At 39.4% G+C, this 27,661-nt stretch overlaps 3 protein-coding genes and 1 long non-coding RNA gene across 9 annotated transcripts; 3 read left to right on the top strand and 1 right to left on the bottom strand.

Annotated features, from left to right (window-relative positions):
- The first annotated feature begins 716 nt into the window (after positions 1-716).
- On the top strand, positions 717-4,947 carry LOC107279601 (uncharacterized). Of its 4 annotated transcripts, none has more exons than XR_010738479.1 (7): positions 718-972; positions 2,371-2,799; positions 3,220-3,675; positions 3,764-3,929; positions 4,018-4,295; positions 4,383-4,486; positions 4,573-4,947. It is a non-coding gene; the product is annotated as an uncharacterized lncRNA (long non-coding RNA). The 4 variants fall into 4 exon arrangements; XR_010738477.1 differs by having other exon boundaries at positions 1,940-2,799; XR_001541947.3 differs by having other exon boundaries at positions 717-2,799.
- Positions 4,948-5,520: 573 nt separating this feature from the next.
- Positions 5,521-10,626, top strand: LOC4351811 (protein FAR1-RELATED SEQUENCE 5). 2 transcript variants are annotated; one of them, XM_066306345.1, is made up of 5 exons: positions 5,521-5,749; positions 5,868-7,634; positions 7,732-8,027; positions 8,723-8,917; positions 10,063-10,626. In XM_066306345.1, exons 2-3 carry the CDS (start codon positions 5,891-5,893, stop codon positions 7,956-7,958), a joined length of 1,971 nt encoding a protein of 656 aa, XP_066162442.1. In that variant the 5' UTR covers positions 5,521-5,749; positions 5,868-5,890; the 3' UTR covers positions 7,959-8,027; positions 8,723-8,917; positions 10,063-10,626. The 2 variants fall into 2 exon arrangements, with proteins under 2 accessions (XP_066162442.1, XP_066162439.1); XM_066306342.1 differs by having other exon boundaries at positions 5,868-8,027.
- A 124-nt stretch (positions 10,627-10,750) lies between these two features.
- LOC4351810 (outer envelope pore protein 37, chloroplastic) lies at positions 10,751-14,806 on the bottom strand. 2 transcript variants are annotated; one of them, XM_015764860.3, is made up of 7 exons: positions 14,288-14,806; positions 13,176-13,322; positions 12,365-12,454; positions 12,055-12,225; positions 11,840-11,934; positions 11,291-11,411; positions 10,751-11,065 (listed from the first exon to the last, which is right to left on the bottom strand). In XM_015764860.3, the coding sequence occupies exons 1-7, from the start codon at positions 14,708-14,710 to the stop codon at positions 10,934-10,936; spliced, it is 1,179 nt and encodes a 392-aa protein (XP_015620346.1). In that variant the 5' UTR covers positions 14,711-14,806; the 3' UTR covers positions 10,751-10,933. The 2 variants fall into 2 exon arrangements, with proteins under 2 accessions (XP_015620346.1, XP_015620347.1); XM_015764861.3 differs by lacking the exon at positions 13,176-13,322.
- Positions 14,807-18,957: 4,151 nt separating this feature from the next.
- Positions 18,958-26,328, top strand: LOC9269121 (la-related protein 6B). The gene is made up of 10 exons (XM_015764687.3): positions 18,958-19,473; positions 22,015-22,096; positions 22,520-22,614; positions 22,779-22,850; positions 22,948-23,027; positions 23,113-23,209; positions 24,495-24,542; positions 24,624-24,692; positions 25,181-25,321; positions 25,637-26,328. Exons 1-10 carry the CDS (start codon positions 19,096-19,098, stop codon positions 26,009-26,011), a joined length of 1,437 nt encoding a protein of 478 aa, XP_015620173.1. The 5' UTR covers positions 18,958-19,095; the 3' UTR covers positions 26,012-26,328.
- The last annotated feature ends 1,333 nt before the right edge of the window (positions 26,329-27,661 follow it).

Genomic DNA, 27,661 nt, shown 5'->3' with positions numbered 1-27,661 from the left:
TGATGCTTTTAGGCACTTTGGTGTTTGGTAAACTATTTTTCTTTTAATCTAAGTCACAAAATTATTGGATTCCTTTTTGTGACTGATATTATTGAATTCTGAAAATATGAAACCTCTGAGAGACATGACACTAAACCATTAGTATAACCAGGGACAGAGGTCACATATTAGGTATAATTATAGTACCCCCTATATTTTGTGCTTTAATAAATTTCTCCATTATCTAAACAAATAGTACTCCTATATCTTTTTTGAAGATATAATTGTAAACATGTCGTTATAAAATAAGACAAATTGGAAAGAAGGTGTAGCATTCATCTATGTTATGCTGCAAGCAACACTGTGTTTTTGTTTTGAAGGTAATAACCATGCTGCCACTGAATCCTTAGTCCTGCCACATAAAGGCGTCGGCAAATCTAAATTCCCTAGGAACAATCAGCCTTATTGATAAATTTGCAAACTAGAAAAAAGCTATCCACAATTTCAAACATTCTAATCTATCCTTTGATATCTGATCTGGCTAAGCTAGGATTTTGTTGAAAAGACTGCATGCCAACTGAATATATTCTACATATCTATGGAGAAGGGTCAAAACCCAACTGTGGCATGCAACTTGCAAAGCATTCAGAAAGAGATCAAGGCATCATTATCTGATCCCTATCCCCACCCTCTTGTCCACACTATAAATACTTGGTGCACACTAGCTGAAATGGCAAGCAATTAAGGGCAGTTAATTAAGCAGAGTAAACTTGTGAGGAGGGTAGCCTTACATGGAGATGAGGAGATTGCCTCTGTTAGCCAAGAATGGCTTGCCTATCTCCACTATTTGGTTCATCACTGGAACACACTTGGGGTTCTCAGATGGTGGATGAAATATGGAAGATGGTGAGCCTTCCTGGCTAAGAGAGTGATTCTCATCCCCCATGCTAGGCTGTATCCCTCTTTCTAGCTCTCAACATCTCGCGATCTTCGGTAGGTGATTCTTTCAGTTCTTTGATCTAATTCTAGGTAAGATTCCATTCTTCAGATCATCCATCACAAATTCAGAGTATGGTGTGAAGAATTGAGGTGATAAGGGAAGTACAGAAAGGCTTGAAATGCAAGCTGAAAAGGAACAGTGATATGTTCTTGAAAAGATAGAACTGCTCAACTCCTCATTTGTTTCTCCTTCTCCTAAGCTGTGGAATATGTGTTGTCATTGCATCAAACCATTTCCGATGACACGCCATTTTAAGCCAAATAATTTGGTTCTGATAATTATTCACTCTCATATCATTTCATTGCATAACTTAGTAGTAACAATGCATATGGTTGAGAATATCATTTTAGTGCTTTATGTGGAGAATGAGCTCCCAGGCAAATGGGAGGGGAAAGTGATTTCTGACGCGTACTTGTTGAAAATGAGCTGCCTTGGGCCGGGCTTGCCTTAGCTCTCTCATTCCAAGCTAAAGACCTTTTATATCTTTGTAAATATTTGGTTTTTCCATGATGATATTCATGGGCTTTCTCGGGTCTAGACCCTGTGCTGAAGCCCTAGCAGAGAGCTCAGGCTCATCTTGGCCCCTGTAAACCTCTCCAGATGGTACTAGTTACTACAAAAGCTGAAAATACATATTTTTGCCAGCAAGAAATTTTGACCATCATATCCTGTTCTTTCCAGAAATGCGATCCATCAAGTTCCCAAAAGGTTATAAAAGATATAGTACTGATGAAAGTGAGAAAAAAATATTAATTGATTTACCTGGTGTAGAGTACTAGAGTACAATGTACCTTTTATGAACATCATTGCATAGTGATTTTGTGCCATTTTGTGCAGCTTGAACCATATTACATGAGGTTGCATGAAATTTACCCTTAAATAATTTATACATAAATTTAGCAGTTTTACACCACTATTTGTGGGTCTATGTGCTCAGTACCCAACATTTTACATTCGCAGGTCAAAATTCACGCTGCAGAGACAAAGATACCACTGATTTGGGGGTGGAAAATCCCCTATCGGCACTAAGGAAAACACATTTTTGGTGTTTCTGCGATAGCAGGATGCCTTATTTAGATGCCAACATTTCACTATCTATATACTACTATAAAAGACAATAGTGATGGTGGTGGTTCTGCACCGACCCCCACCACCACTACATTTGCACGTCTTACAAATTAGTCGTTGATATTTTATAATAGTATATAACACCTAATATTTGTTTGAATCAAGTGAATAGCATGTATTCAAATAAGTATGTGCATTTTACCATAGCAAAGCATTGGCATTTTGTTAGTGATCCTAGAAGTTGGGAGAGATATCAGTACAATTAATTGAGCCTTCCAAGTTCAACAAGTCCATCTCACACAAGGTACCCCTTGATAATGCAGCATGGTCTTGCCAAGTCACTAATCCTTATGGGATGCACATACGTACCACTACTGGAGAAACCATCTTTAGCGAGTCGGCCAAATTCCACAATAGCCCCGGTTCTTTAAAAAATCGGGACTAAAAAGCACTTTTAGTCCTGGTTTATAACTGCAATGGGACTATGTGATCTTTAATCCCGGTTCACCTCATGTCAGAGGCTGTCAGACCGCCGGGGATCTATCTTAACTTTAGCCCCCTAAAGTCCATGTAGATCTTTACACTCGGATGATAAAACCAACTGGAGCTAAAGTTAGCAACCTTTATATAGGTCTTCTTCCTCCTCCAGTTCGAGCCATGCTTCAAAATTTCAAGAGGAGGAGGGGAGGTGCTGCCAAAATTTCTTGTAAATTTATTTTGGTGATAATATACAAATCGGAGGGATCTAAAAGGTTAGCAACTTCATCCTCCAATGATTTTTGCTTAGCATATTACATTTAGAGATATGTTTTGTATACATTATTGCCTCTAAAAACTTTGATGAAAGATGATGAGAGAGAAAATTTGTTTAGGGAAGAAAGAATATAGAAATTTGTTTATTTAGATTTTTATTAAAAAAAAGTGATAAAAGAGATGAGAAATAAAAAATATAGAAAATTAATCTAAAAGGATAGAAAACTAAGTTAATTTAGATTTAAAATACGTACAACACATTAAACATTCATTTATAGCTTTAAAAATAATTAAAACATGAACAATATGTGGGATTATTGTGTATTTATTGTATGAATAATTATATATAATTACTGTATGATTATTTACTTGGTTTGACCTTTGTGGATTTTTTTTATGATTTTGTGCATTTCATGTAGATGGATTGGCAATGGATATACACCGCGGACCGATGGTCGAAAGAGTTTGTTGACGGCGTGCATTTTTTTTTAGTGTGGCCGATGCTAACAAGCATAAGGGTTTTATATGTTGTCCATGTGATAAGTGCAAAAATCAGAAGGAGTATTCTACATTAAAAACTATTATTTCCGCTTGTTTAAGTCGGGGTTCATGTCTAGCTATAATTGGTGGACCTAGCACGGAGAGCTAGGGGTTGAAATGGAAGAAAATGAAGTAAAAGACGAGAACATTCCGAACTGGGCTCGGTACAGTGGATTTGAAGAAAATACAACGGGTGATGTGGATGGGGCTGTTGAAGATAACAACGCTATAAATGATCTTGGTCAGATGTTGCGGGACATCAAAGAGAACTGGGAAAGTGAAAAGGAGGTCCAGCGGGACGCCCTCGACGTCTCTCTTCTCAACGCATGGGCTTTGTAAGTATTGTTTATGTTAAATTTATTTGGTTCCTTAGCTCCTTGTATGTAGCTCATAAAAATTCCTTTTATCTGTTGTGGAATGGAGATTCAAAAGGGCCGTAGGCAAGGTAATTACAATACTGGATTCATCGACCCCCACAAAGTTAACACGAAATGATCACCAAGTATGAGAAAGACACAGAGGACAATCTTCTCCATTTCCTAGTGCAACAGCATTTCAAGTCGTTCATATTACTGCCGTACAACACAGAGTGAGTTTTTACTGCCTTTCGTACAAATTTCCTTCTTGTACATCTACATATATATAGTTTCATATATATCATCTGACGCAATTTGCAGATTCCATTGGGTCCTTTTTCTTTTCGGCCTTGACACATGCAGAGTCCATGTATATGACTCAATGGATAAACCGGAGTCTACGTTCACAAAGATTTTTGAAGTGATAGACAGATAATGCCATCTATTCCACTGTCATTATGAAATTTGCTATTGCTACTATGCTGATCTTAGATAATAATTAATCAGAGCTTGCAACTGTACGTATGGTATGGGCTTGGTTCCGTGAATTGGTCACAGGGTCTTAGAAAGAAAAACTTAGTCAGAGGTTTGATTTTCCAGTGAGTAGATGCTCCAAAATTATATTGAATCATTAATTTGCTCTAAAATAGAAATGTATATTAAATCTCTCATCGTTTCTCCTTTAGTGTGCAAAGCAGGACCAGGGGAATAACTTCTGCAGCTACTACATCACGTCTGCAAGTATACCCACTGCCTATCAACCCAAATCTACGGTAACAAGGAATTGAATGTACGTAAAAATTATTCATACATGAATTATGTCTAGATTTCTTGTGTATTTCATATATTTATATCTCATGTTTTTTCAAATGATAGATTATTTATATGAGGGACAGACTCATCCATGAAGATTTTATAAGGGCAGTCCAAGAACAACTGATGGGTTTTATCAACGAACAAATTATTGATCCTGCGGGTGAATTCTACTACGACGGGTAGTGTCGGTCCTTCTTCTTCTGAGATAACATCGAAGTAGTATATGATGGAAACATTAGATATAAGGTCTGAAGGAATTGTAATATATGTATATATTTATATATGTAGACATTTACTTAATTGTAAATATATATTTTGGTAATATATGTATATATTTAGTTAAGTGCTTATATATGTGTGCTAAGGAGTTACACAAAAATGTAATTTAAAATAATTAATGACCTCCTAATATTTCATCATCGTCTTCTGTGCAAAGGTGTGTTGCTCCAATGCTACAATCATCAGGACCATTCATGAGGAGAATCATTCACATCCTACACGTGTAGAGCAATCTAAATGTCCAAACACAAATATTTCTTTGTGATAATTGCGCGTGTCGCTGGTTCTTATGATTTATGATCATACTTAGGTGCTTCGATAAATTATTGAGGTCAAACTTTATCCACCTCGCAATTGGTACTTATGATCATATTTAGGTGCTTCAATGAATCATTGAGGTCAAACTTTATCCACCTCATCATTATTCAGTGCAATGCACATACATTTTACTAGTAAGAGAAGTTTGAAAAGCATTTAGGTGAAAATATCACCATATACTATCTCCATCTAAATAATATAGCAATTTTTATCTAAATCTGGATAAGCAGTCGTTCAAATTAGTAGTTAGATATAAAACGAATGAAGTAAATTTAATGTTCATATTTTAAGACGAATGAAGTGAATTTTTTTTTTACGAAATACAAGATTTAGCAGTTTAAAAAAAAGTGATACCCAAAACAGAAATTTTGTATCTTACTCCAAAACCAAACGGGCCAATGACTTTCTCTTGAGAATTTATCTTTCGCAAAGAAACCCTCGTCTCTCACCCCTCCTCTCTCCCTCCCTTCCCCCGCCTTCTCCCTCGCGCTCGCCGCCGGCGAGCAGCCCCGGCGGCGCGCGCGGTGTGTACGGCCTCCTCTCGCTCGCGCCCCCATCCTCCTCCCCCTGCCCCGCGCGCTCGGCCGGCGAGCAGGTCCCGGCCTCCTTCCATCTCGGCTCGAATCGAATCGAATCCAAGGTATCCCTCCATTCTTCCTCCCTCCCTCCCTCCCTCCCTCCGCCGCAGACACACTTGGTTGTTTGGAGATCCCCCAATCGAGCATGGATTGATTTCTTGCCCCCCTCCAATGGACTAGGTTTTCAACCGCTGTGACAGACGATGGAGGATGATGAGAGGGGGGATGGCGATGAGCTGATTGCCGACTATGTCGACTGCCTCATGTCCCTGGACACCAACTCCCGCTCTTGCCAGAATGACGCCCTGATTCTTGAAGGAGCTCCAGATGATGTAGACGACGACGCCGCTGCGGCGGCGGCCGCGGCGGCGGAGCAGGATGTGATGAGAGATTTTGCTCCTGGTGATGGTGATGGTGATGCTGATGCTGAGAATGATCCCAAGGAGCCGGTGCTCGGCATGACGTTCGAGTCCGACGAGGCGGCAAAGATGTTCTACAATGAGTACGCCAGGTGGCTCGGGTTCCCCTTCCGCGTCGGCCGGTCCCGGCGATCGAAGGGCATGGAGGAGGTTGTAATCATGAAGAGGTTCGTTTGCTCGAGGGAAGGGGCGCACAAGAAGAAGCAGCCATCGACGTCCGGCGAGGCTACCAGTAAGCGTGAGAGGGCATCGATGCGGGAAGGTTGCAATGCCATGATGGAGGTGGTCAGGGACAAGGACCATTGGGTTGTCTCCAAGCTTGAGAAGGCTCACAACCATAGCCTTGGCATCGGCACCAGATACGGGTATCTTCGTGCCAGAGGATTGCCTGATGTGTCCAACAAGATCGCTGCGATGGGCTCTGACGGGACCGCCTCTCTTAGGCAGAATTTCCTTGGGGAGACCGGTGACGGCCAGGGTCTTCTTGATTATCTGAAGAAGAAGCAAGCCAATGACCCCAGGTGTTCCCATGCCATACAGGTCGACAAGAATGGTTGTCTGATGAATGTTTTTTGGGCTGATTCTAGAGCTAAAGAAGCCTATCGGCATTTTGGGGATGCTGTCACATTTGACACGTCATATAAGAAGACCAAGTATATGATGCCCTTTGTTACCTTCTCAGGTGTCAACCATCATCTTCAGACAGTAATTTTTGGTTGTGCGTTTCTTATGGAAGAAACTGAATCCTCATTTTCTTGGCTGTTTGAAACTTGGTTAGCAGCAATGGGTGGGAAGGCACCAGGCTCGTTAGTCACTGACCAAAATAGGGCTATGAAGGCTGCAATTGGAAAGGTTTTTCCAGATACCTGTCACCGCTTCTGCAAGTGGTATATTTTGAGTAGAACCAAACAAAAATTATGTCATGCATACTCTGAGCATCCGGACCTGAGGGATGAGATAGAAAGCTGTGTGATTGAATCTGAAACTATCTCTACTTTTGAAACATCATGGATGTCAATCCTCGAGAAATATGACTTGAGAAAACATGCATGGCTTCAAGCAATTTACAATATACGCCAAAAGTGGGTTCCTTTGTACATGATGGGTACATTCTTTGCAGAAATATCACCCACACAAAAATTGGAGACCATGAATGACTTTTATAAGAAATACTTCAATACAAAGACAACGCTGGAGGTTTTCCTTAATCAATTTGATTCGACCATGACAAGTCGATATGAAAATGAAGCACAAGCAGATATAGACACTCGGTTAAATGAGGCAACTACAAGGACTGCATCGCCAATAGAGAAACAGGCAGCAAGCACTTACACAAAAGCAGTCTTCAGTAGGTTTCAAGAAGAATTCACAGAATCCTTGGGTTATATCATTCAGAAAACTGAAGAAGGCAGAGTAAACAAATTCAGCATCACAAAAGATGAAGATGATCCATCAGACACATTCTGTGTGACTTATAATGCTTCCAGTAAGATGGCAAAGTGTAGTTGCAAGTACTTTAAGTTCTCAGGTATTTTATGCCGTCATATTCTTGGAGTATTCATAATAGTTGATCCACGCACACTTCCACCTGATTACTTTTTGAAACGTTGGACGAGGAATGCCAGACATGATGAATTGTTGGAAGACAACAGCAATAACCACAAAGATGCTACTTGTCAATCCATTACAAGCCGTTACAATGTCCTGTGTGCTGATGCCATCAGATGTGCTGACAAAGGATCTGCATCAAAGGCTGTGTATAAAGCAGCAAAAGACATCTTACAGAAGGCATATGAAGAAATCATTGCCTATGAAAGAAATCCTGGCAGAGGATTACAAAGGGATGCTATAAACATCAATGAGGATATCACAATAGATGATACCATGAATGATCAATCTTTGCCAGATTTCTGGACAAAAGGTATGTTAATCTAAATTATATTAAACGTTGTGTAGATTATATTAAAGGTATTTGGCATCAGAAGTGCAAGGTTTGTAATGATATTGGGTTACTGACGTTTATTGTTTTCTTCAAAATTACTCCTGAAGCATAGTCAGAATCATTCACTGATTGTAACACTTCCTAACCCAAATTAATGTAAGCAGAAGTCAAACTGTCATGCCAACCTTTTGAAATGAACGCAATATTGCTTTATGAAACTTGCTTCTCATGTTATTGGTAGAAGATACATCATCAGGCTTAGGATCTAGAATTGAATTGTAGATGTTTTAACAGGATTAAATTGTAGAATATAAGATTGAACCTGATTATATAGATGTATTTCCCTTTATACCATGCGTCTTCACTCTTAATAATGGTTTTTAGTTGTGCTTTAGATTTGAATAAATAATTGGTGAATTTTTACAATTGAGAGGACATATGCAAGCAATTATTTGTATTTAGTTACTGGAATCAGTAGAATTAGATTTAGTTATGATCCTGATCATACCCAAAAAAAGCACGCTAAAAAGAGTGCAGAGTCACAGATCTCTTAGACTCAAATTGAGATGACAACCATCATAAAACATTGTGTGATGTGCATTGGTACCATATCAAATGCTTTCTTATCAGAGTCAAGCCATGCAAAAAATGATGCATTTTCTTTGCCTTTACAGGAACCTAAAATCTTCTAGGCCAGCTTCTTGGCAACTCTCGATCTCCAATCTGAATGTATATATTTTTGTCTTCTCTTGGAGATGCGATGCAAATTACCACCATTGCATGGTGTCATGCTTGACATGCAATTTCCATGTTGAATTGACCAGTGGAGAACAGCATATGGACCAAGATGAAAAGAGTTTCCACCGATGGTAAATGAAAAATGTTATTATATGACTATATGCTCTTTAATTTTATTTTCTGCTACTTCAGTATCAGTCTTGCCAAAAAAAAAAAAAATCAGATAGCTCTTGTTACCCTTCATGTTTAAAGCTTAAACAGCATAACAGCATAAGATGCCTTATTATGTTGCCATCACGCAAATATAAGCCCGTTAAAATTTATTTTGGAAAAAGTATGGAATATTTCCCAAAGAACATATTATTTTGCTTTATAGCCAGTCTGTTTAAGAGTTAGATGTCTTCTTAGGAAGTTACAAGAGGAAGGTGTTTTCAAATCTAATTTTCCTTTCTTGATTACTTTGCCAAAAGTGGATCTTAAGAGGGAAAATGGGGGGCCTAATGTGACTTAAGGGTGGGTATTTAACATAATTTTCCGTACTCTCCATGCTAGCAAATTATTTTCTTCTGCCAGTTTAGATTTTTTTTAAAACATGAAAATAGTTTAGAATTTTCTTCTGCCATAGGATTTTTTTCAATCTTCAAAAGACGCTCGTACTTTCTTGATCTTATGAAGAAGGAGCTTTCCTTAGCTGCGGACTTTGGGATCTTGAGAGTAGACCATCCATGTCTTACGTTAGGGAATCCGAATAAATCCAAATCCTCTGACACTCCTTTTCAGCTGCTATTTGAATACATGTTCAGATGCAAAAGAGCTCGACTTCGAGTATGGTCTTGTTCTTAACTGCTTGAGAGACTCCTATGGTAGCCAGTTTAGAACTTTGTGTCGTAACTCCTATCATAAATCAATTTCTGACCCTTGAACTCTTCTGAAACCCACATGGTTGTTTTTGACTGTCAACTGATAAAATCTGAAAAATGACACCTTTGATCCACATTCCACAACTGTTTCCGTTGATATGATAGTGATTTTCGCTAGTGTAAACTTATATTATGCATGTTCTATTGATGTGAATGCTGCTTAGTTTGGTTCACATCAAAGAAATTCAGCCAATAAGAGTTCAAGTCTTCAAAAACCACAAACATGCTAAACCAAAATCGTGGTGAAATAGGGTTCGAGGCATTATTTGTCTGGTTTTGGAAGTTTAGGGGGGGAAATATGACCATATTTTTTTTCTGGGTGAAAGTAATAACGTGCAATATGTCTTGTTGCACAGGATTCGGATCAACAGCAACAATATGGGTTGAGACTTGGAAGCTCCCTTTTGAAATGTGCATCAAATCCACCCTGCTTGCCAACTTTAATCCTTGAGATCACTGCGCCTATGAGATTCATTTGGGCATTTGGCCATTATGGCTAGTTGATAGTTGTTCGTCAGACATCAGCCGTTGTTGCATCAACATCTCAGATGTTCAGAACGCACTCAAGTATCAGGAGTACTGACGCAATCAAACAATACTTCCAAAGATTTGGATTAAGACTAGCCTAAATGATGCTTGAACTGAAATTAGTACTGAGTGTTCATGGAGATGGAGGCGAGGGTTGTGATTCTTTGATGATAGGATTAGGCTGTTAGGGTAGGAAGCTGTGCAACCATTGATTACTTCTTTCTTTTTCTTTTTGTCCAAAGATGAGTTAGTAGAAGGAAGCAAAACCAGTGTAGCCTATGTCAATGTTGTTAATGAATTGTAAATTGAGGTGAAATGGTTGAGATCTGTATCGTTAACCTTGTAAAAGGTGTCCTGTTTCATCATAGTTTATCTGGGTATTTACCAGTTCACGTAACCTTGTAAAAGGTGTCCTGTTTCATCATAGTTTATCTGAGTATTTACCAGTTCACGTATTAACTTTGCACTGGTGTAAACAAAAATATTTACATCGGTCTAACGACAATGATAAACAGATTTGCGACAAAATTATTTTCATAGATCGATTGTACACCAAAATGCCATTCCATTCTGCAAGAGAGATGAGCTGAACGGATTACATATGGACTCGTGCAAATGCATCCATATTTTTCTTTATTCTTCCTTTATTTGTGCACTAAATTTAGTTATGTGCACATGTTGTAACACACAGTTTATAAACTAGAAATCCCATCTTTTCTTGACATTGAACATTATGGCTGAATTCTTTACATTGTCTTGTGGAACTTTAAGCGTCAACTGAACTTTAGCCTTCATAGGCACCTCCTTCGTCTTGCCCCCTGCATCTCCAACCTGCATGCCAGGACGCAATTTGCGTCAACTTCTTACAGTGCAAAAATATAGCAAGGAAAAATTATTTGGCACCTAATTTAACTGAGGTTTGTAGCTTATGCAGTTCAGGAAATGCTAGACATACTGGAAAAATGCTATTGCTAATCTATGGTCTCGGTTGTTTTCTGATGAAAATGCGATCTCGGATGTTGACATTGAAAATTTGAAATATAGGTGAACGCTTACCCAAAGAGATGCCCATCCAAGCCTTTGGTCAGACTCATAACCAGCTTTCCACTTGACATGCTTACTGGCCTTGTGTTTATAGATAAAACTCCAGTAGTTTGTGTCAAACTGGTACCGGTAGCTGAAAATGGTAAATACCATATAAACATATTAGCAGGGTACTCAAGCTTCCCATAGTGTCCAGAGCTAGGCATTCTTATAGGTGTGCAATCTCATCCATAAAGCATGAACAGTACATAAGTGTCTAGATTGAGTTTATGTTACATTTCCTTAGTTTTAAAAATGAGTTTTATGGGTCAAGTCATCCCAACTATATAAGGATGGATTGTCTCTCTTTTCACTAAGCGATAAAGATGAATTAATCTAGCATCCGCGAAGGTTCTTCATCCTTGTTCCACAGTCTCCTCAAGCTAAAAGATCTATCCCCTTCAGCTTTGCTTAGCTAGGTGAACTAAGGTTCATCACATGTATTGTCACATATGGTGTTTCTAGCATACACAACTATTTCAAGCTGTATTGGTGACGATGACTTGCACTAGAGCAGCTTACCTTAACTTGTCTGAAGGAGTGAATTGGCGCTTAAATGCAAAGGATAGTGAATTGGATGGTAAAGAGAGGCTTGGAATAAATGATAACTCTTCATCCTATAAAATACAACAAATATCCATCATGAGTGGCACAGTAAAATAAATGTCAATGGAACTGTTGTGGGGCAGGAGGCCAAGGCCCATGACAGAAACGAAGGCCAGCTGAGAGATGCTTACCTTGTAACGATATTTTATGTTCATCTCATTGTCACTGTACAATGCAGTGCAAACTCCATTCAGAACATGAGACCTCACTATGCCGTTTACTGACAAAATCCTGTCACCTTCATCCAAATATTTCTGCTTAACTGAAACTTCACCATTGGGAAAGATGAAGGTTGTCCTCGGCTACATACAAATAAGATCAATGAACTCATGCATGGTGTTTTCTAGTTTCACATTATCAATAACAGCAAGGGCTACAGTGCATTTCCAATAACTATTTTTTTTCACTTCATCTTAGTGACTTGGTTGCATAAATACTGACCAATCCATCAGGTGGAACCACAGATGATAACTCAATCTTGCATGGTGAATCACCCAAATTTGCTCTCACCGCCACTTCCCCTTTTTGCTCCTAATTAAGAGAACAAAAAATGATCACATATACTATGCGGTATCTTACATGTATCATGAAGACATATTTCTATAGCACAACAAAAGCTATGCTATATAATAGCAAATAGATACAAATTACCAACTTATTGTTCCATGTTAAATAATTTTGGCACATACAAAGGCCTTTTATAGACTCATGCCTTTCGAAAACAAGTATAACGTATATGCCACAGATGTGTGACTTCCAAGAACTCATTTCATTCACTAATTTACAATAAAGAATAGATAGATGTTCATATTAAATGACCATCACCGCATTTCATAGGGTCTTCCAGAAAAAAGAATGAAGGCGTTTCTCGATGGATTCATTTTGACTGAATGAGTGACTGACTATTGCAAGTATAAAACTAAAAAAAATGTCCATCAAATTCAACAAGAATCATTGAAGTTCATAATTAAGCAAATTGATATCATTTGATCAAATTGCTGCTGAGTAACAACCAAAGAGATCCCCACAGAAAAAAAAAAGGAACATACATTGAGAATTCGTTAGTCATATGGCAATTTATAAATGTGTTTCAGACTTTCAGCAGATGTTTCTTCAAGTTCAGTCCCAATGCTAATTAATAATTTCAAGAATGGATGGGAAAATGCAAGCTGATAAGGAAACTGCTCAAAAATAAAATCACTGCAAACAAAACAGATGCTATCAGAATAGCTTCTCCATATACATAACACACCTTTCTACTGTGGTACTTCAATTGAAAGTACCTATCCAAGTGAATACAAGAAACAGTTGATTTGTCATATTCATAATTGCAAGACAGAGACAAAAGGTGGGTCGAGCAGCTGATATGAAAATATGATTGCTCTCCATTCTGGCAGTTCTGAAACATAAGGTAGTCTCAAAATCTCACAGTACTGCTTTATGAAAAAAGAATGAGCATCAATAGCAACGTAAGAGTTTATAAATCACGCATATTTACTGATGGATCTTTACATAGGAATCATTCAAGCAGAAAATGGCTCTACAACAATGATTTTTACGATAATGATATATCGAAGGACATCTGAGAAACTCAAAAGGTTACAGTAAGGACAGAATGGATGACATCAAGTTTTAAAGCACTAGTACTTGATATTCATAAAATGCAACACATAGTGCAATACATAGGATCTCACAATTTCTAGCCAGTGTTCCATATGTTTCCCAACTCAGCTCAAGAACTCCAAATATAACACCGATTCAGTTGTACCAAACTGTTGCACAAACTTAACCAATACATCCTAAACAAAACCACTTGCATCTGTTGGCAATGCCAAAAGTGCTCATATTATGCAGAAGGTTCGACTATAGAAAATAGTTTTCAAATTTTGAAATTTACGCAGTCATATCACAAGTATGCATGATTATGCCCAGTGATGTATTTCGGCACCTAGAATCAATATTAACTCATAAAGCTAAACCCAGAAAGCAGGCCTGCAAATGACATGTAGACTTTTTATTCTTCCTCCCCCAACAATGCAAGTATATCTGGTCCTTTGTGTTCTTCACTCAACAGCTTACTTTTAGCTGCCTACTAAATCTCAAGAAAACAGAATATTTCACTGACACCCTTTTGCATATCCCGTTTCTGTCATTCCGGACAAAGTAAGGTCCTGGATTAAATTCCTCTGTTCTTCAAAATGAGATGAATTTATCTGTTTTCCCTTCTCTTTCATAACCCATATGGCTAGATAAATGTCAAGAGCCAGATGCAAACAGCAGCGAAGACGCCCAATCACATTTCACATTAGGGTCAATCGTTCCCAGCAAAGCACTAAATTAAATAAATCAATCAAGAGGTGGCACCTTGGTGTCGTGCTTGGCGCTGAGGCGAAGCGATCCGGCGAGGTCGGCGGCGCCCCGCAGCATGGCGCTTCGGGCTACGGTGTCGACGGCGACGGAGAAGTTCCGCGCGAGGAGCGCGACCTCGGGCGGCGGCGGCTCCACCGCCGCCGCCCCGGCCCCGCCGACCCCGTGGTGGACCCGGACCCGGAGCTTGGCGAGGCCGTCCATGACGCGGCAGGAGAGGCGGTGGGAGAAGAGCCGGGCGTCGCTGTCGAACTCCGAGGTGACGCGGACAGCCGACCGCCTCCGCCGCGGCGGCGGAGGGGCTCCCTCCGGGGACGGCGGAGGGGCGGGGCCCGGGAACGCGTGGTGCGCGCCCGCGCTGGCGTCCTCGTCCATCGGAGGGGGCGGGGGCGGGGCGGAGAGGAGCGCCGGGGCCGCCATTGCGCGCGACGGCGGCGAGATGAGGGTTGGGTTGGGGAGAAGATGAGAGAGAAGGTGGGGGAAGTGGTGTGGAGTGGAGTGAAGAAGACGCGTGGCGAGCGTTTGCGTCTTCTGCTCACACAAAGATATGGTATCGTATGCGTATCTCCAAATTTTTTTTCCTTTTTTTTTCATCACACGAAATAACGCATATGCGTACACGGATTGAGATTTCAAAACACCGTACCTTTATTATTAATAGATGGGTTTATCATTCATGACAAAATTAGATATATTACCGAAAGTTCTCGTTTTTTGGTTTTATAGCACCGAAAGTTTCTAATTCATTTTATTAGCTTTCAACTTCCCAATCCGTTACTATCTAGAGCACTTCCATCATTTACAGCTCTATTGCTATTAGATTGATTAATTCTGACTGAACCATTTGATCCTACCTTCTCATTCACTCCTCTTTCATTCCCCCGAGTCACCGACTAGCACACGCTATTTGTGTATTATTTCTGTAATTGTGTTCTATTATATTCTAACCTAATCGATCTACCCCTTCCCCCACCCCCAGTGCGTATCGTCAAGCTCATTCCGTGTCGCATATATATCTGGATATCCCTCTCTAGGCGCGGCGGCAGCAGCGGTCCGCTTTACCCCCACCGCAACTGCCCACCCCTTATGTCCTGTTACCACTCACCAACAGCCACCCATCCATCCTATCACTAGCAGCAACGCGACGCTGCTGCTGCCAATCGATCATGTTGCTGTTCATTCTTCATGTAGGAGAAAGATTAAAAAACTTGTTGCTGTGTTCAGATCGGCAACACATAAACTAAACTTTTGTCATTCTGTGTCGCTTAACTTAGCTTTTGTCATGTATCTGAATTTCCAAACAAATTGCAACGACAAAACAAAAGTTTCTGTGATTTTATCCTGCACAAATCTGCAAATGCTAGCACTAGGAAAATCAATAAGATGCATGTAGCAAGAAGACATGGACAACTCATTTAAACTTCAGTTGGAGTTCAAGCAAAACACTCTCTAGCTCAGTACAAAGCATGAATGATTCAATCGAAAGGGGGCAGACTAGCATAGGTGGAGGCCAAGCAACAACACAGGCTTCGACGAGCGAATGACGCGTTAGGAGTGGTGCTCAAAAGGTGAGGGTGCAGCATCGGCTTCACGTCGTGCGCCACGCGAGGGGGAGCAGCGCCAGTCGGGGACTCAGGAGAGAGAAAGAGGAGAGAATTAGAAGGTAGGATCAGGAATGCTCTAGGTAGGCTGTGTTTAGTTCACATCAAAATTGAAAGTTTGGTTGAAATTGGAACGAAGTGACAGAAAAGTTGGAAGTTTATGTGTGTGGGAAAGTTTTGATGTGATGGAAAAGTTGGAAGTTTGAAGAAAAATTTGCATCTAAACACGGCCGTAGTAACAGATTGGAAAGTTGGATGCTAATAAAATGAACAAGAAAATTTCATTGCTATAAAACCAAACACAAAAACTTTCATTGCTATATATCCAATTTTGCCTTGATTCATTGGACCTACATGTCAGTAACAAAGACATGTGACTTGTTTATGACATTGGATCTACACGTACACATCACCAAATCATATTTACGCTTTCGGATTGCATAAAAGATACATTGCAAACACACCACCCATATCCCTACACTCGCGATATTATAGACATTGCTAATAAAGCATACTTTTATGTGTATGTTTTTTTTATTAAAGAGATGAGTAGAAACAATTATGGTGCTAGTAAGGCTTAAGCCCAAGCTCTTAGCTCTATAATGTTAACACCTTAACAAATTACTCCCTCTTTCCCAAATTGATCATCATATAAGTTTATGCACCAAGACCAAGAACAATTTAAATCACATCAATCAAGACACTATGCACACATGCATTCTCCCACAATACATGTATCGATTAAGGCTATTCCCAACCCTAGACACTAGACATAGTTTCCATAAACTTCACATCATCAAGAAACTAGTACTAGACACTACTATTCCAATGCAAACACCACTATTCTATACTTAAATTTAATGCTACTTATCTCACATGATGTCTTGGATGTTGTGTAAAAACCATATCTCGTGCAAGACATGGTTTCCTCTCTTTCCTCGTTTATTTACTTGTCACATCATTTTTCGTTCTAGGTGGTAACTTATTTAATGCTATGAACAACATCCTAGTCATTGGGTTGGGAATGGCCTAAAACCTTATGCCAACTACACCCACATATTCTCTCATATTGCATTAATTATATTCTGATAAAATCCATGTCCATGTAGTTATATGATGATCAATTTGAGAAATTTTGGATTCTATTACATGATGATCATTTTGGGAATGAGAGAGTACTATGCAAATTTTGGAGATGTGGAAGTACACACTAACTCAAGCTCTCGATGCGATTGAATTCTGGTTCCATGTGCTAGCAACCTAACCATTGCAGCTTAGATTTAACAAGGAGGAAATACAAGGTCTTAGAGTTTTATCAATAAAACAAAAAAAATGCTTCGTAAGAATATAAGTAGCACATTTGGTGGGTGTGAGCCATGCGACTCAAGCGATCCCTTGCACCCTTTCCAATCCCCTTCTTCATTTTTCTCCGATGTCCATGGTACCGTGATAGTGGCAATGGAGAGGGGATCTATCTCTCGTTTTAGTTAAGTAAGTCTATAGGGTTTCTTTAATTGCTTTTAATACTTCCTCCATTTCATAATGTAAAACTTTCTAGCATTTCTCACATTCATATATATGTTAATAAATCTAGACATACATATATATTTAGATTCATTAATATCTATATGAATATAGATAATGCTAGAAAGACTTACATTATGAAACGGAGGGAGTAGTCTTTATCATTTAAATGTATTAGATAGTCCGGAGTATGCCTTTTATTAATGGAATTATATTCACTTAGGTTTATGTTCTCTTTCTATCATTTTTCATAAGTACTTTATTTGTGAGGTGGCTAGTTCATATATGAGATTCTCGAAGAATTATACTAGCTAAGATCCTAAAAAAAAATAGAAAGGCTTTATTTGTTAAGCGAACGGGTGACCCAATCTATAGCACTAACTTTTGGTACCGACTTGTTATACGGTTATACCGGTTTATTAACTTTCTCAAATAGATGAAGAAAATGCCTCCTGCTTATTCATTTGCATTTTCATTTCATGGAGTTGGTCAACACTTAGGCTGTGTTCGCCAATCCATGTTCCCAACCGAAATAGTACGCGCGGAAAATAGAACAGTCTATTAGCGCGTGATTAATTAAGTATTAGCTATTTTTTTTCAAAAATAGATTAATTTGATTTTTAAGTAACTTTCGTATAGAAAATTTTTGCAAAAACACACTGTTTAGCAGTTTAAAAGGCATGAGTACGATAGACGAGGGAGATGGATCGGGAAAAGGGGTGCCGAACACAGCTTTATTGTGCTCCCATCTCATGCAACAATCCAAATTATGAAGTCTCTTTGTTCTACTTTATAAACTTTTATATTTCTCAATAGGGTAACAATAGATTATAATATATTCTCTTATTTAATATAGAGTAACACTAAATAAATTTGGCCATTTTAAGAAAAATAAACACTAAGGGCATGCACAATGGTTGTCAATAGTGGTTTCTTAGTGTAGCTAATTAGGAATACTTGTTGACATAGAGGAAAGAGAAAAATAAGAGACAAAACATCATTGTTATGTATAACAACGGCTTAACAACGACTCTTAATCACTATAATATGGAAAAATGGTTGCACGAAGGTGAAAAAAGGGAAAGAATATTAATAAAAAAAATATTTTTCGAGTTAATAATTAGAGCCTTTGTTATCTCAACTATTATAAAAACATGGTCTCTAAATAATCATATAAAATATTATTTAAGAGACCATACTCTAGTATTGAACCTGCCCAAAGAGCAATATTTCTGTCCTTATTTTGTTTAGAGAGAGCAAGAGATATTTTCTGTTCCTCTCCTGTCCCCACACACCAGGGGTCTCCCTCTCTCCTCTCCTCTTCCTTCCACTCTCCTCGCTGGGTCGCGCGCTTCCCTGCTCTCTACACCGCGTCCATACCCCAGTTAAGGCCATCCCGAATCTCGAGGCAGATTGGACGGCTCCCATTCACCCCCACCGTACACCGGGTCCACCCACCCACCCCCACAGTCGCCGCCCCTTCCCCCGCCGCGAGAGTCAGCGCCCTATAAATACCCGACCTCACCGGAACCCTAGATTTTTGAGAGCTCCCCTTCTCCGCCACCGCAAGCTCTCCCCTGTACCCACCCACCGCCACCGCGGCTACTACCCCGCCGCCGCTATCGCCGCCGCCATCACGAGCTACTAGTAGCTACCGGGCTATCGCCGCCGCTTGCCCTGATGCCGCAGCAGGAGGTCGCCGACCAGATCGCCGCCGCGGCGGCGGAGCGGGGCCTGCAGAGGAGCGGCTCGGCCAGCCGCCTCAACGCGGGGGCGCCGGAGTTCGTGCCGCGGGTCGCCGCCCCCGTGGTGCCGCCGCCGCCGCCGGTGATCCGCGTGTTCGCCGCGGCGCCTCCCCCGCCGCGGGCGGCCTTCTTCGCGCCGCCGCCGCCGCATCACCGGCCGTACGAGTACTACGCGCCTGTGAGGGGCGGTCAGTTCGCCGCCGCCGCCGCCGCCGAGGAGCAGGAGGCGGAAGTGGACCCGGATGCGACGGAGGCGGCGGAGCCACTGGTCGACGGGTTCCCCGACGAGGTGGTGCACAAGATTACCAAGCAGGTAGGCATCTATTTCCCCGTAGATAGATGTATCATAAACAGTAGTAGTATTCAGCAAATTATATTGTGATGATTTAGGGGAAAAATCGATTAGAATGTTTAGGTTTTGGGTTTACTGATCATGTATTGTCTTAAACAGCGTTCTGAGTTGGCTCAAGTACTGAGTAGATGCTGTTTGTAGTGGCTGATTACGCTAATTTTAAGAATGCACAAACATTTTGGGATGCAATTTATGAAAAATTCCTAGTTATGTGTAGAAACAATGTATCGCTAAATTCCCTTAATTGGTGAGGTGTTTGGTGCTGTTCAACTTAGGTTCTTCATATGTGATACTCCTTCTAAAAAATGATCTGTGCCTAACAATTTCTAATATTGATCGTCGCATTACCCATGGGCCCACCCGTTGCGTCTCGGGTGCAGGCCACTCGCCCTTTTCGGTTCGCACGCAGAGTTACTCTGCCAGCACGTTTTGCATCTCAGGAGTAATGCATTTCACGGCTCTATCAGATCCCCAAAAATCGATGTTTTGGTTCGCCGGCTAAACAACAATCAACTAAAAGAAAGGAAAACAAAGTATGTAGCTGATCTCATGCAGAACGGATGTGCATGGCTCCTTTTTTTCGTGAATGTAGCATGGACGATGTGTCCCCTAAGACTGATTAACATGGGGAGTTAATATCTCCTTAGTTTCTCAAGATGGAACGTGCTGATCAAACCTGGATGGAGGGAGTAGTCTGTTGTGCTGAGCATCGAGAGCACCTGTGGTTGTGGATGGTTATTTGAAACATGGTTGTTGTGGCGTTGTTTGCTCCGTTCTGCTTGGTTTGTTTCTGTTCTGTTCAACGTTGCCCATGTATTCTCCTCCATTCTGCTTTAGGCCCTGTTTGGCATGGTTCCAACTCCTAGTTTCTTGCAGAAATAGAATTTACTATTTAAAATAAAGTGATCTAATAATCTAATTTTAGCCTAAAGCGTGAACAGAATATCTCACACTAACAACCTTTGATCTAGCCCCAGTTCCAACTCCAGAATTTTTGGAGCTAGTAAAACCCAGCTCAAACAAACTTGGAGTTTGATCTGTACCTAGGAAAATTCAGTTCCAAAAAACTTGGAATTGGAGCTGTGCTAAACAGGGTCTTAGTTCACCTTACCTTGCCTCAGTGACACTTAGGTGCCTGCCCTGGATGCCTTGGCATCCTGGCGCCTTTCAAGCACATGGTTGCCTTGCAGCCTTGGTTTGGAAAACATTTAAGTGTACTAACATAGTGAAGTTCTAAATTATTTGGTGAAATTTTATCTAATCAGCTGTTTGTTTAGTGAATCTCTATCATGATTGAGGGAAACATTCCTAATAGGCTAGTGTTATAGCAGTGAGCATCTAGTCTACTTTATAAAACTGCAGAATACAACAGAAATACTTTTGTCCTTCATGACTTTATTATTGACTTTATTATTTAGAATTTAGTGGAGGCAGCTGTTGCAATCAGATCATACATAATTGTGACTCAGCTGTGCAAAATATGTTCCTATGTTTTATTTGTGTATTCAATTTTCATTGGACTGCTTTTTAAATAGACACAGGCTTGTAAATAGGTAGTAGGAAAGTATGGTTCTGTTTGGAACTGATGTGCAGTGGTCAAGAGTTAGGACATTTAAGATATTTTTTACACAAATAGTAAAACATTATTGCTTATGTAATCTGTAATAACTAATCAGTTGACAAATATGTAAATCTTTAAAAAGCTACATTAAATGGAGTTTTTTCGGATGGTCATAAATTCCCAAAGGATGCCAAGTCCTGTCAAATAGCGTTAGTCGTGTTGTTTTGTAGTGTCTAGTAGATCAGTCAGAGAGAGAAGGATAATGTGCTTATTTTCGCATAGATATAGTTATTTAGAGTTCGTCTCATGTTTACCTAGGTGACTCCTCTGTGTTAAGGCTCTCCAGGGAGTTAGTTAGCCATTGCCTATGAGGTAGATGAGAAAAGAGACGGGAGAAGGGGACTGTAGGTAAAATTGCCTTGATTTGATAGGGGATCAATAGATCTGATGCTGGGTATACCTCTTATTCATTGCTGCGGGCTTGCTGCCAGGGAGTCGCACTGCTGTCAGATGTTAGCCTTATAGGGCTGTACCTTGCTGTATCTGTTGCTGCCACTATCCTTAGTTCCCTATAGTTTTTTTCATGGTGCTGGGCAGCGAACATTGTTGTCGACTTGTAGCAACTGTGGCAGTGTGGCTAGTTCTCTACCTAACCCTGCTGTATCGTCCCTGTTCTGGTGGCAGCAAGCCTTCTGGAGTTCTGGTTGTTACTAGTTGTCTCTTCAGAGCATAGAGTTTTGTTTGTGGGACTTTCTGGGCCAGTTGGTGTGGATTCTTTGTGCCTTTTCTCTTTTTTTTTTCATCTACTCTTCCAGTTGATGCCATAATCAAGTTCATATGGTTTCATACTTGCCTTGCCATCTTGATAATCATGTTGACACCTCCTTATCTTTTCTTTTGTGTTTTCTCTTGCCTGAAACTATTTGAGGACAATTTTGTAGGTGGAGTACTATTTCAGTGATATAAACCTAGCAACAACAGAACACTTGATGAGATTTATTACCAAGGACCCTGAGGGATATGGTGAGTTGTGTATAATTATTTGAATGAATTTAATTTTTGGAGAAATTGATTATTTTTTTACATGATTATAATGATGTCTAAAAGTAATACATTTTTTCAAAACAAAATGGCTGTGGGTAAACATTTTTCTTACAATAGTTTGCTAAGCTTTACTAGTATAAACAAACTCTTTTTTGCTAAGCTTTACTAGTGAAAAAGAACTATCTCCTATTATTTCCAAAAGTGGGAATTTTTTTTGGTCCTCCTAGATGTTGGTACATGGATATGCTTGATATTGCCAGATGAAAGATGATTGTTTTTAGGTTATTAATTATTTTCCTAAATATTTGGGTTAAGAGAGGGAATATTAGGTTTTGTTTGGAATATTATATTTTATAACAAGCCATGTTTGGTGGTAACATTTCTTCTTTTTCATGAATGCAGTGCCAATAACAGTAATTGCCGGCTTCAATAAAATAAAAGCTTTAGTGCATAATAATTCAATGCTTGCCGCCGCTCTTCGAACCTCATCAAAACTTGTAAGTTTCTTCATTCCGTACTGTGGTATGCTCACTTTATGATGGTTATCTTTGAAGGACAACATATGTTTATTTTTAGGAGTAAAACACCAATTTTTTATCTACTGATATTTCTAGCCAAAAAAAAATTCCTGTTTTATCTACTTATTCCATTCACATTGCAGGTTGTAAGTGATGATGGAAAAAGAGTAAAGAGGCTGCAGTCATTTACTGTATCTGATATGCAGGACCTGCAGGTATTCATGAATCTCAATCGCATGCTGTTTATCTTATTTTTTTGTAAATTTGTGATAATCTACACTGATTTATATGGCTTCTTCATCTTTGTTGTAGTCCCGAATAGTTGTTGCAGAAAATCTTCCTGGTGATCCCTGTTATCAGAATCTTATGAAGATCTTTTCAACTGTTGGCAGGTAGGAGTTTGCAACATGTGAGCATCCTATTTCCCCTTTTGAGGATCTTAGAAAAATAATATATTGCGACTTTTTAATGTTCTAGTGTGAAGACCATTCGAACCTGTTATCCTCAATCTTCAAATGGCAATAGTCCTGCTACTAATAGATCTGCCAAGCTAGATATGCTGTTTGCCAACAAGGTAATTCCCATTCAATTGTTATAAATTATGTTATCATAAATTCATAATATTGTTGGTAAGTGAATACTAATTATTTTTTATTCTTATGGAATTGTATCAATTACATTAGAATCATTCCCAAACTTTCATCCTCTAGCAGTATTGCCCGAGTGCATTCTACTGCAGATAAATTATATTAGAACATTTATCAGTAAGAAGGCTTACGGATGTATGCTTGAGACTTGTCCCTTATTTAAGAACTAAGATAGACTTCCCCATTTAGCGTTGGTTTCAACTTCAGTGACAGCTAGATGTACTTATGTTTTTGATAATTGCTGAAATCAATTCTGAAAGCTACAAGAAGTTCTATTTTGCCAAGCTGGGTAATAGTGGCTGTTCACTCGAGGTGAACATTTCTCTTGGATCTATGGGGCACAATATTTGTTAGTTTTTGTCATATTCTTGCTTGATTTACTTGCTAGTTTGAACACATTGTTAGCCCTCATCCATATGCTTTTCTGCTGTAAGCCTGCAATTCTTTTTTTCCTTTTTTGACACCTTTATCATCATGGAAGTTTTTTCACTTAGCTATAAGAGATGAGGTCTCATTCATGTTGTGTTTCAATGTGCCAAATCATTTATTTTAAAACATGCGTGAAATTTTCTTGTTTATTTTTTACTTCTTTTTAGAAAATGTGCAACATAGTTGAAGTTGTCATTATACTTTTCCTGAAAATTTGATGTTATTGTTACTTTTCCCAACAAAACAAGCAACATGGTTCAATGTTTTCAAACTGGCTAGTTGAACCTACTCGTATGGCTACCAACTAGACGATTAGTCATGACTAATCAGTGATAGGGGCAGAGTAGCTACTGAGAGTAAGAGGAGCAGAATAGCTTGAGAAAGAAGAATAATCATTGGAGGGGGAGCTGGAGTAGCTCATCTTCTCCTGCTTGGCACCTTCAGCAGCTTGAGAAGGGGAAGTGAGGCAGGGCCAGAGTGCCACTAGGTCCAGGGAGGGGGCTGTAGCCTTTAGGCGCTCAAGCCCAACTAACATTTTCCTCCCCTTCTAGTTGCCGACTATTATGGATGACTAGTTGCTGACTGGTCAGATGACTAGGTCTATAGTTGAGCTAATAGCCTCGGAGCACCTAATCAATATAATCACAACACTGCATGGTTGAAATTATCATTTGACACTCTACAGTTCTTTGAATAATCCTTTCTGCTTAGTCTTACGTTTTTACAATAGCATTTGTTCATTGGTTTGTTAATGAAGTGATATTTATTTTTCTTTGGGAATAGCTGCATGCTTTTGTGGAGTATGAGACCCTTGAAGATGCTGAGAAAGCGGTACGTGTTAATTGTTTTGAATTTCATGAAGCAGTACTTCTTTGACCATATATTCTTATTACTTTGTCTGATCCAATGCAGATTCTGGAGCTTAATGATGAGAAGAACTGGAGAAATGGGCTTAGAGTTAGGTTATTGAATACTTGCATGGTAATTAACTAATAATCTTGTTAATTAACTTTATAGTAGCACATATGGTAGCTTTCTATTTTTCCTGTTGATATATGCACTTGTACGAGTTGACCATGCATGAATATGTTTATCGGTGAAATGCAAATTTCTGGCCGCTGAAACCTAACGTCTGCTTTTGGATATTGTATTTTGTTGTTTCCTTCAGAAATGTATCATATGTGGGCTGATTGATATAAATAGAACTTTTTAGCTCTACAGTTACTGGCGTGTTTGTTCAGGGGACCTTTGTCACTATATGCCCTTTTAATGCCGTCATCAACTGTGACAAGCCCTCCTTTTTTATGTACTTGTTATCTGTTATACATATTAACCAAATTTCTCGAAATTTATATGATACCTGTTACAGTGCAAACAGGAATTGCATGTGTGCATCATGGGCTGCTTTTAATTTGACGTGTAAGTACAGTCTCATCTTCCAGTTTTGGTGTTATTTTTCTAAAATGCAGACAAAGGGGGCAGGCAAAGGGAAAAAGGGAGTGCATGAAGCTGATGGAAATGGCGAGGAGGATGTCTCCACTTCAAACCAATCAAATGAGAAGCAACTCGAAGAACCCTCTCAATTGTCAGATATGTTGCCAGATCACTTGGTAAGAACTAGAGCGAACCAAGATACATAATGTCCTACCTCAAATAACACACAGAAAAACTCCCTGATAAGCTTGCAATATCTCGAAAGCAGATAACAAACTGGCTGTCATATACTGTACATAAAGTTTACCGAGAATCTGCTATTTACTGCCAATCCACCAAACCATGTTTGTTTGAGTCTTTTTACTGGTCCATATTCATTTTGCATCTTATCTCTGCTTTGTGCAATCTTGCTCTTCTTCCTTGTGAGTTGTGATGAATGAAAACTCCTATGAGCACCGTAATGGGTCCCTAACACGTTTGATGTTGTACAGTTTGATGACAGTTCCAATGATAAGGAAGGTCCAAGACGTGGCAGAGGTCGTGGACGTGGTGGCAGAGGGCGAGGGCGTGGCTACCATCAGCATAACAACAACCATTTCAACAACCAGAACTACCACAACGGTCAGCACCACAATCACCACGCCAACAACCACCACCACCAAGGTGGCAACCGTGGTGGCGCTCATCATGTTGGGACTCCGCCCAATCAACAGCAAACCAAGCCTGAGCAGCACCCGCAGCTGCCAATTGGAGCCACCAAGCAGCCTCCCGGCCCTCGCATGCCAGATGGCACGCGGGGTTTCACCTTGGGCAGAGGGAAGCCGCAACCGTTTCTACCGGTTCTGTGTGCAGCCGTCGAGCCTTGAACCCTATTCATCGTCACGATAGGGTATGCGGCGGCGAGTGCTGGTGTTGATAGAGATGGTTGGAGGTCTTCTCTTTTCGGAACATGGTTTACTTGATTTTGATGGGTGTGTGCCTAGGCCAAGTGTTTTGGAACCGTCTGTTATGGTATTGTCATGTGTTTTGAAGCCAAACATTGTTGTTCTGGTTGGTACAGACTTGGTGAGTTGCATGGTTAAGTTGGCTACCACTACTACCATTTTGGACCCAAGTTATATATGGGGAAGGGTGTAAGACATTATTCATGAAAAATGTTACAAAAAAAAAACATAGAAAAACATGGAGATGCTCGTCTTAGTTCTTGATAGGTCTTCAGGAAATTGGGTCATTTTGACAGAAGGGTGCTCAACAGATTGGATTGGATGACCGAATATATTTTCACCTGCTGCTTGCCTACTCCCATTCTCGTTACTTTGTTTGGTGTGAGAGAACGATAATTACATATTATTTTAAATATAATGGATGTTCCATTCAGTAATGAAAAATATCCGGCCGTTGCACTACTAGGATGTAAAAACACACATGTTCATGGGTGTATATTTGTATCACCTCGTTGCTGTTGTGATGAATATTTTCCTGAATTTCCTGAATATCTGGACGTCATCACAAATAGCGTCCATCCTATTTTCCTGAATTTCTCAGCATTTACTACTTACTTAATTACAATAATATATAATAATTACGATAAATAAAAAAAAATCGGTTACTCTCTCAAACTGTTTAATTTAATTGGATCACTTAACCCATAAATTATTATTTTTTCTCATTTTACTCTCTAAACTTTTAAAAATAATTTATGCTTAATAGCAATTCTCCTTTTCATTTTCTCTTTACACAAGTATCATTTTAAGCTGAACCTTTTTTCGACCCATAGATGATACCCCTTCGTCACACTTAATGCGCACACATTTTACCGATAAATATTTTTATTATAAATTAAATTTTATTTGATGAAAAAATTTTTATTGGATTGTCATTTAAAATTATTTTTATGTCATTACTATTTTGTTGCCAACATTATAATATAGAAAAAATTTAAAGAAAAGATTAGTTTTACGGACTGTGCCAAATTTGATCGCGTCTTGGCGAGTGGGACGGAGGGAATACCATTATCAAAGGTTCAAAATATTTGCAGATTTCATCATGATTGTTTGCTTATAACTAAGTTTTGATGCTTAAATCAATCTTGTTTTTTGTAAACAGTGATAAAAAAAATTTAAGTAATGTTTGAGATGTAAGTTGTAAAGCATATACCAATGTACATTATATAACTTATATATAGAAAGAAATAAATTATTAGGGGTTGAGTGCTCAGACAAAATAGTTTGAGGGAGTGAAGTAGACCCTTTTTTTTAACTATATTTATAAGACACAGTACCATAAAACTACCTATTTCTCTACTTCTTTACCTTTTTATTTACATACTTAAAAGATTCGTATTGTTTCTGCCGTCCCACCTGACAAAAATCTAATCTAACTTAGTCTAACGAGAAATCTAATCTAACTTCTGTCCTATTCCCTCCCAACCCCACCTGACATACAGACCAAATCACAAGGGAAATCAAAATACCAAGTTCATGTACTACCTATTTATTTATATTCCTATTTAAATT

The sequence above is a fragment of the Oryza sativa genome, chromosome 12 (genome assembly GCF_034140825.1).
Source record: "Oryza sativa Japonica Group chromosome 12, ASM3414082v1".
Lineage (NCBI taxonomy): Eukaryota > Viridiplantae > Streptophyta > Magnoliopsida > Poales > Poaceae > Oryza > Oryza sativa.
This window is presented reverse-complemented; position numbering and strand designations above follow the sequence as displayed.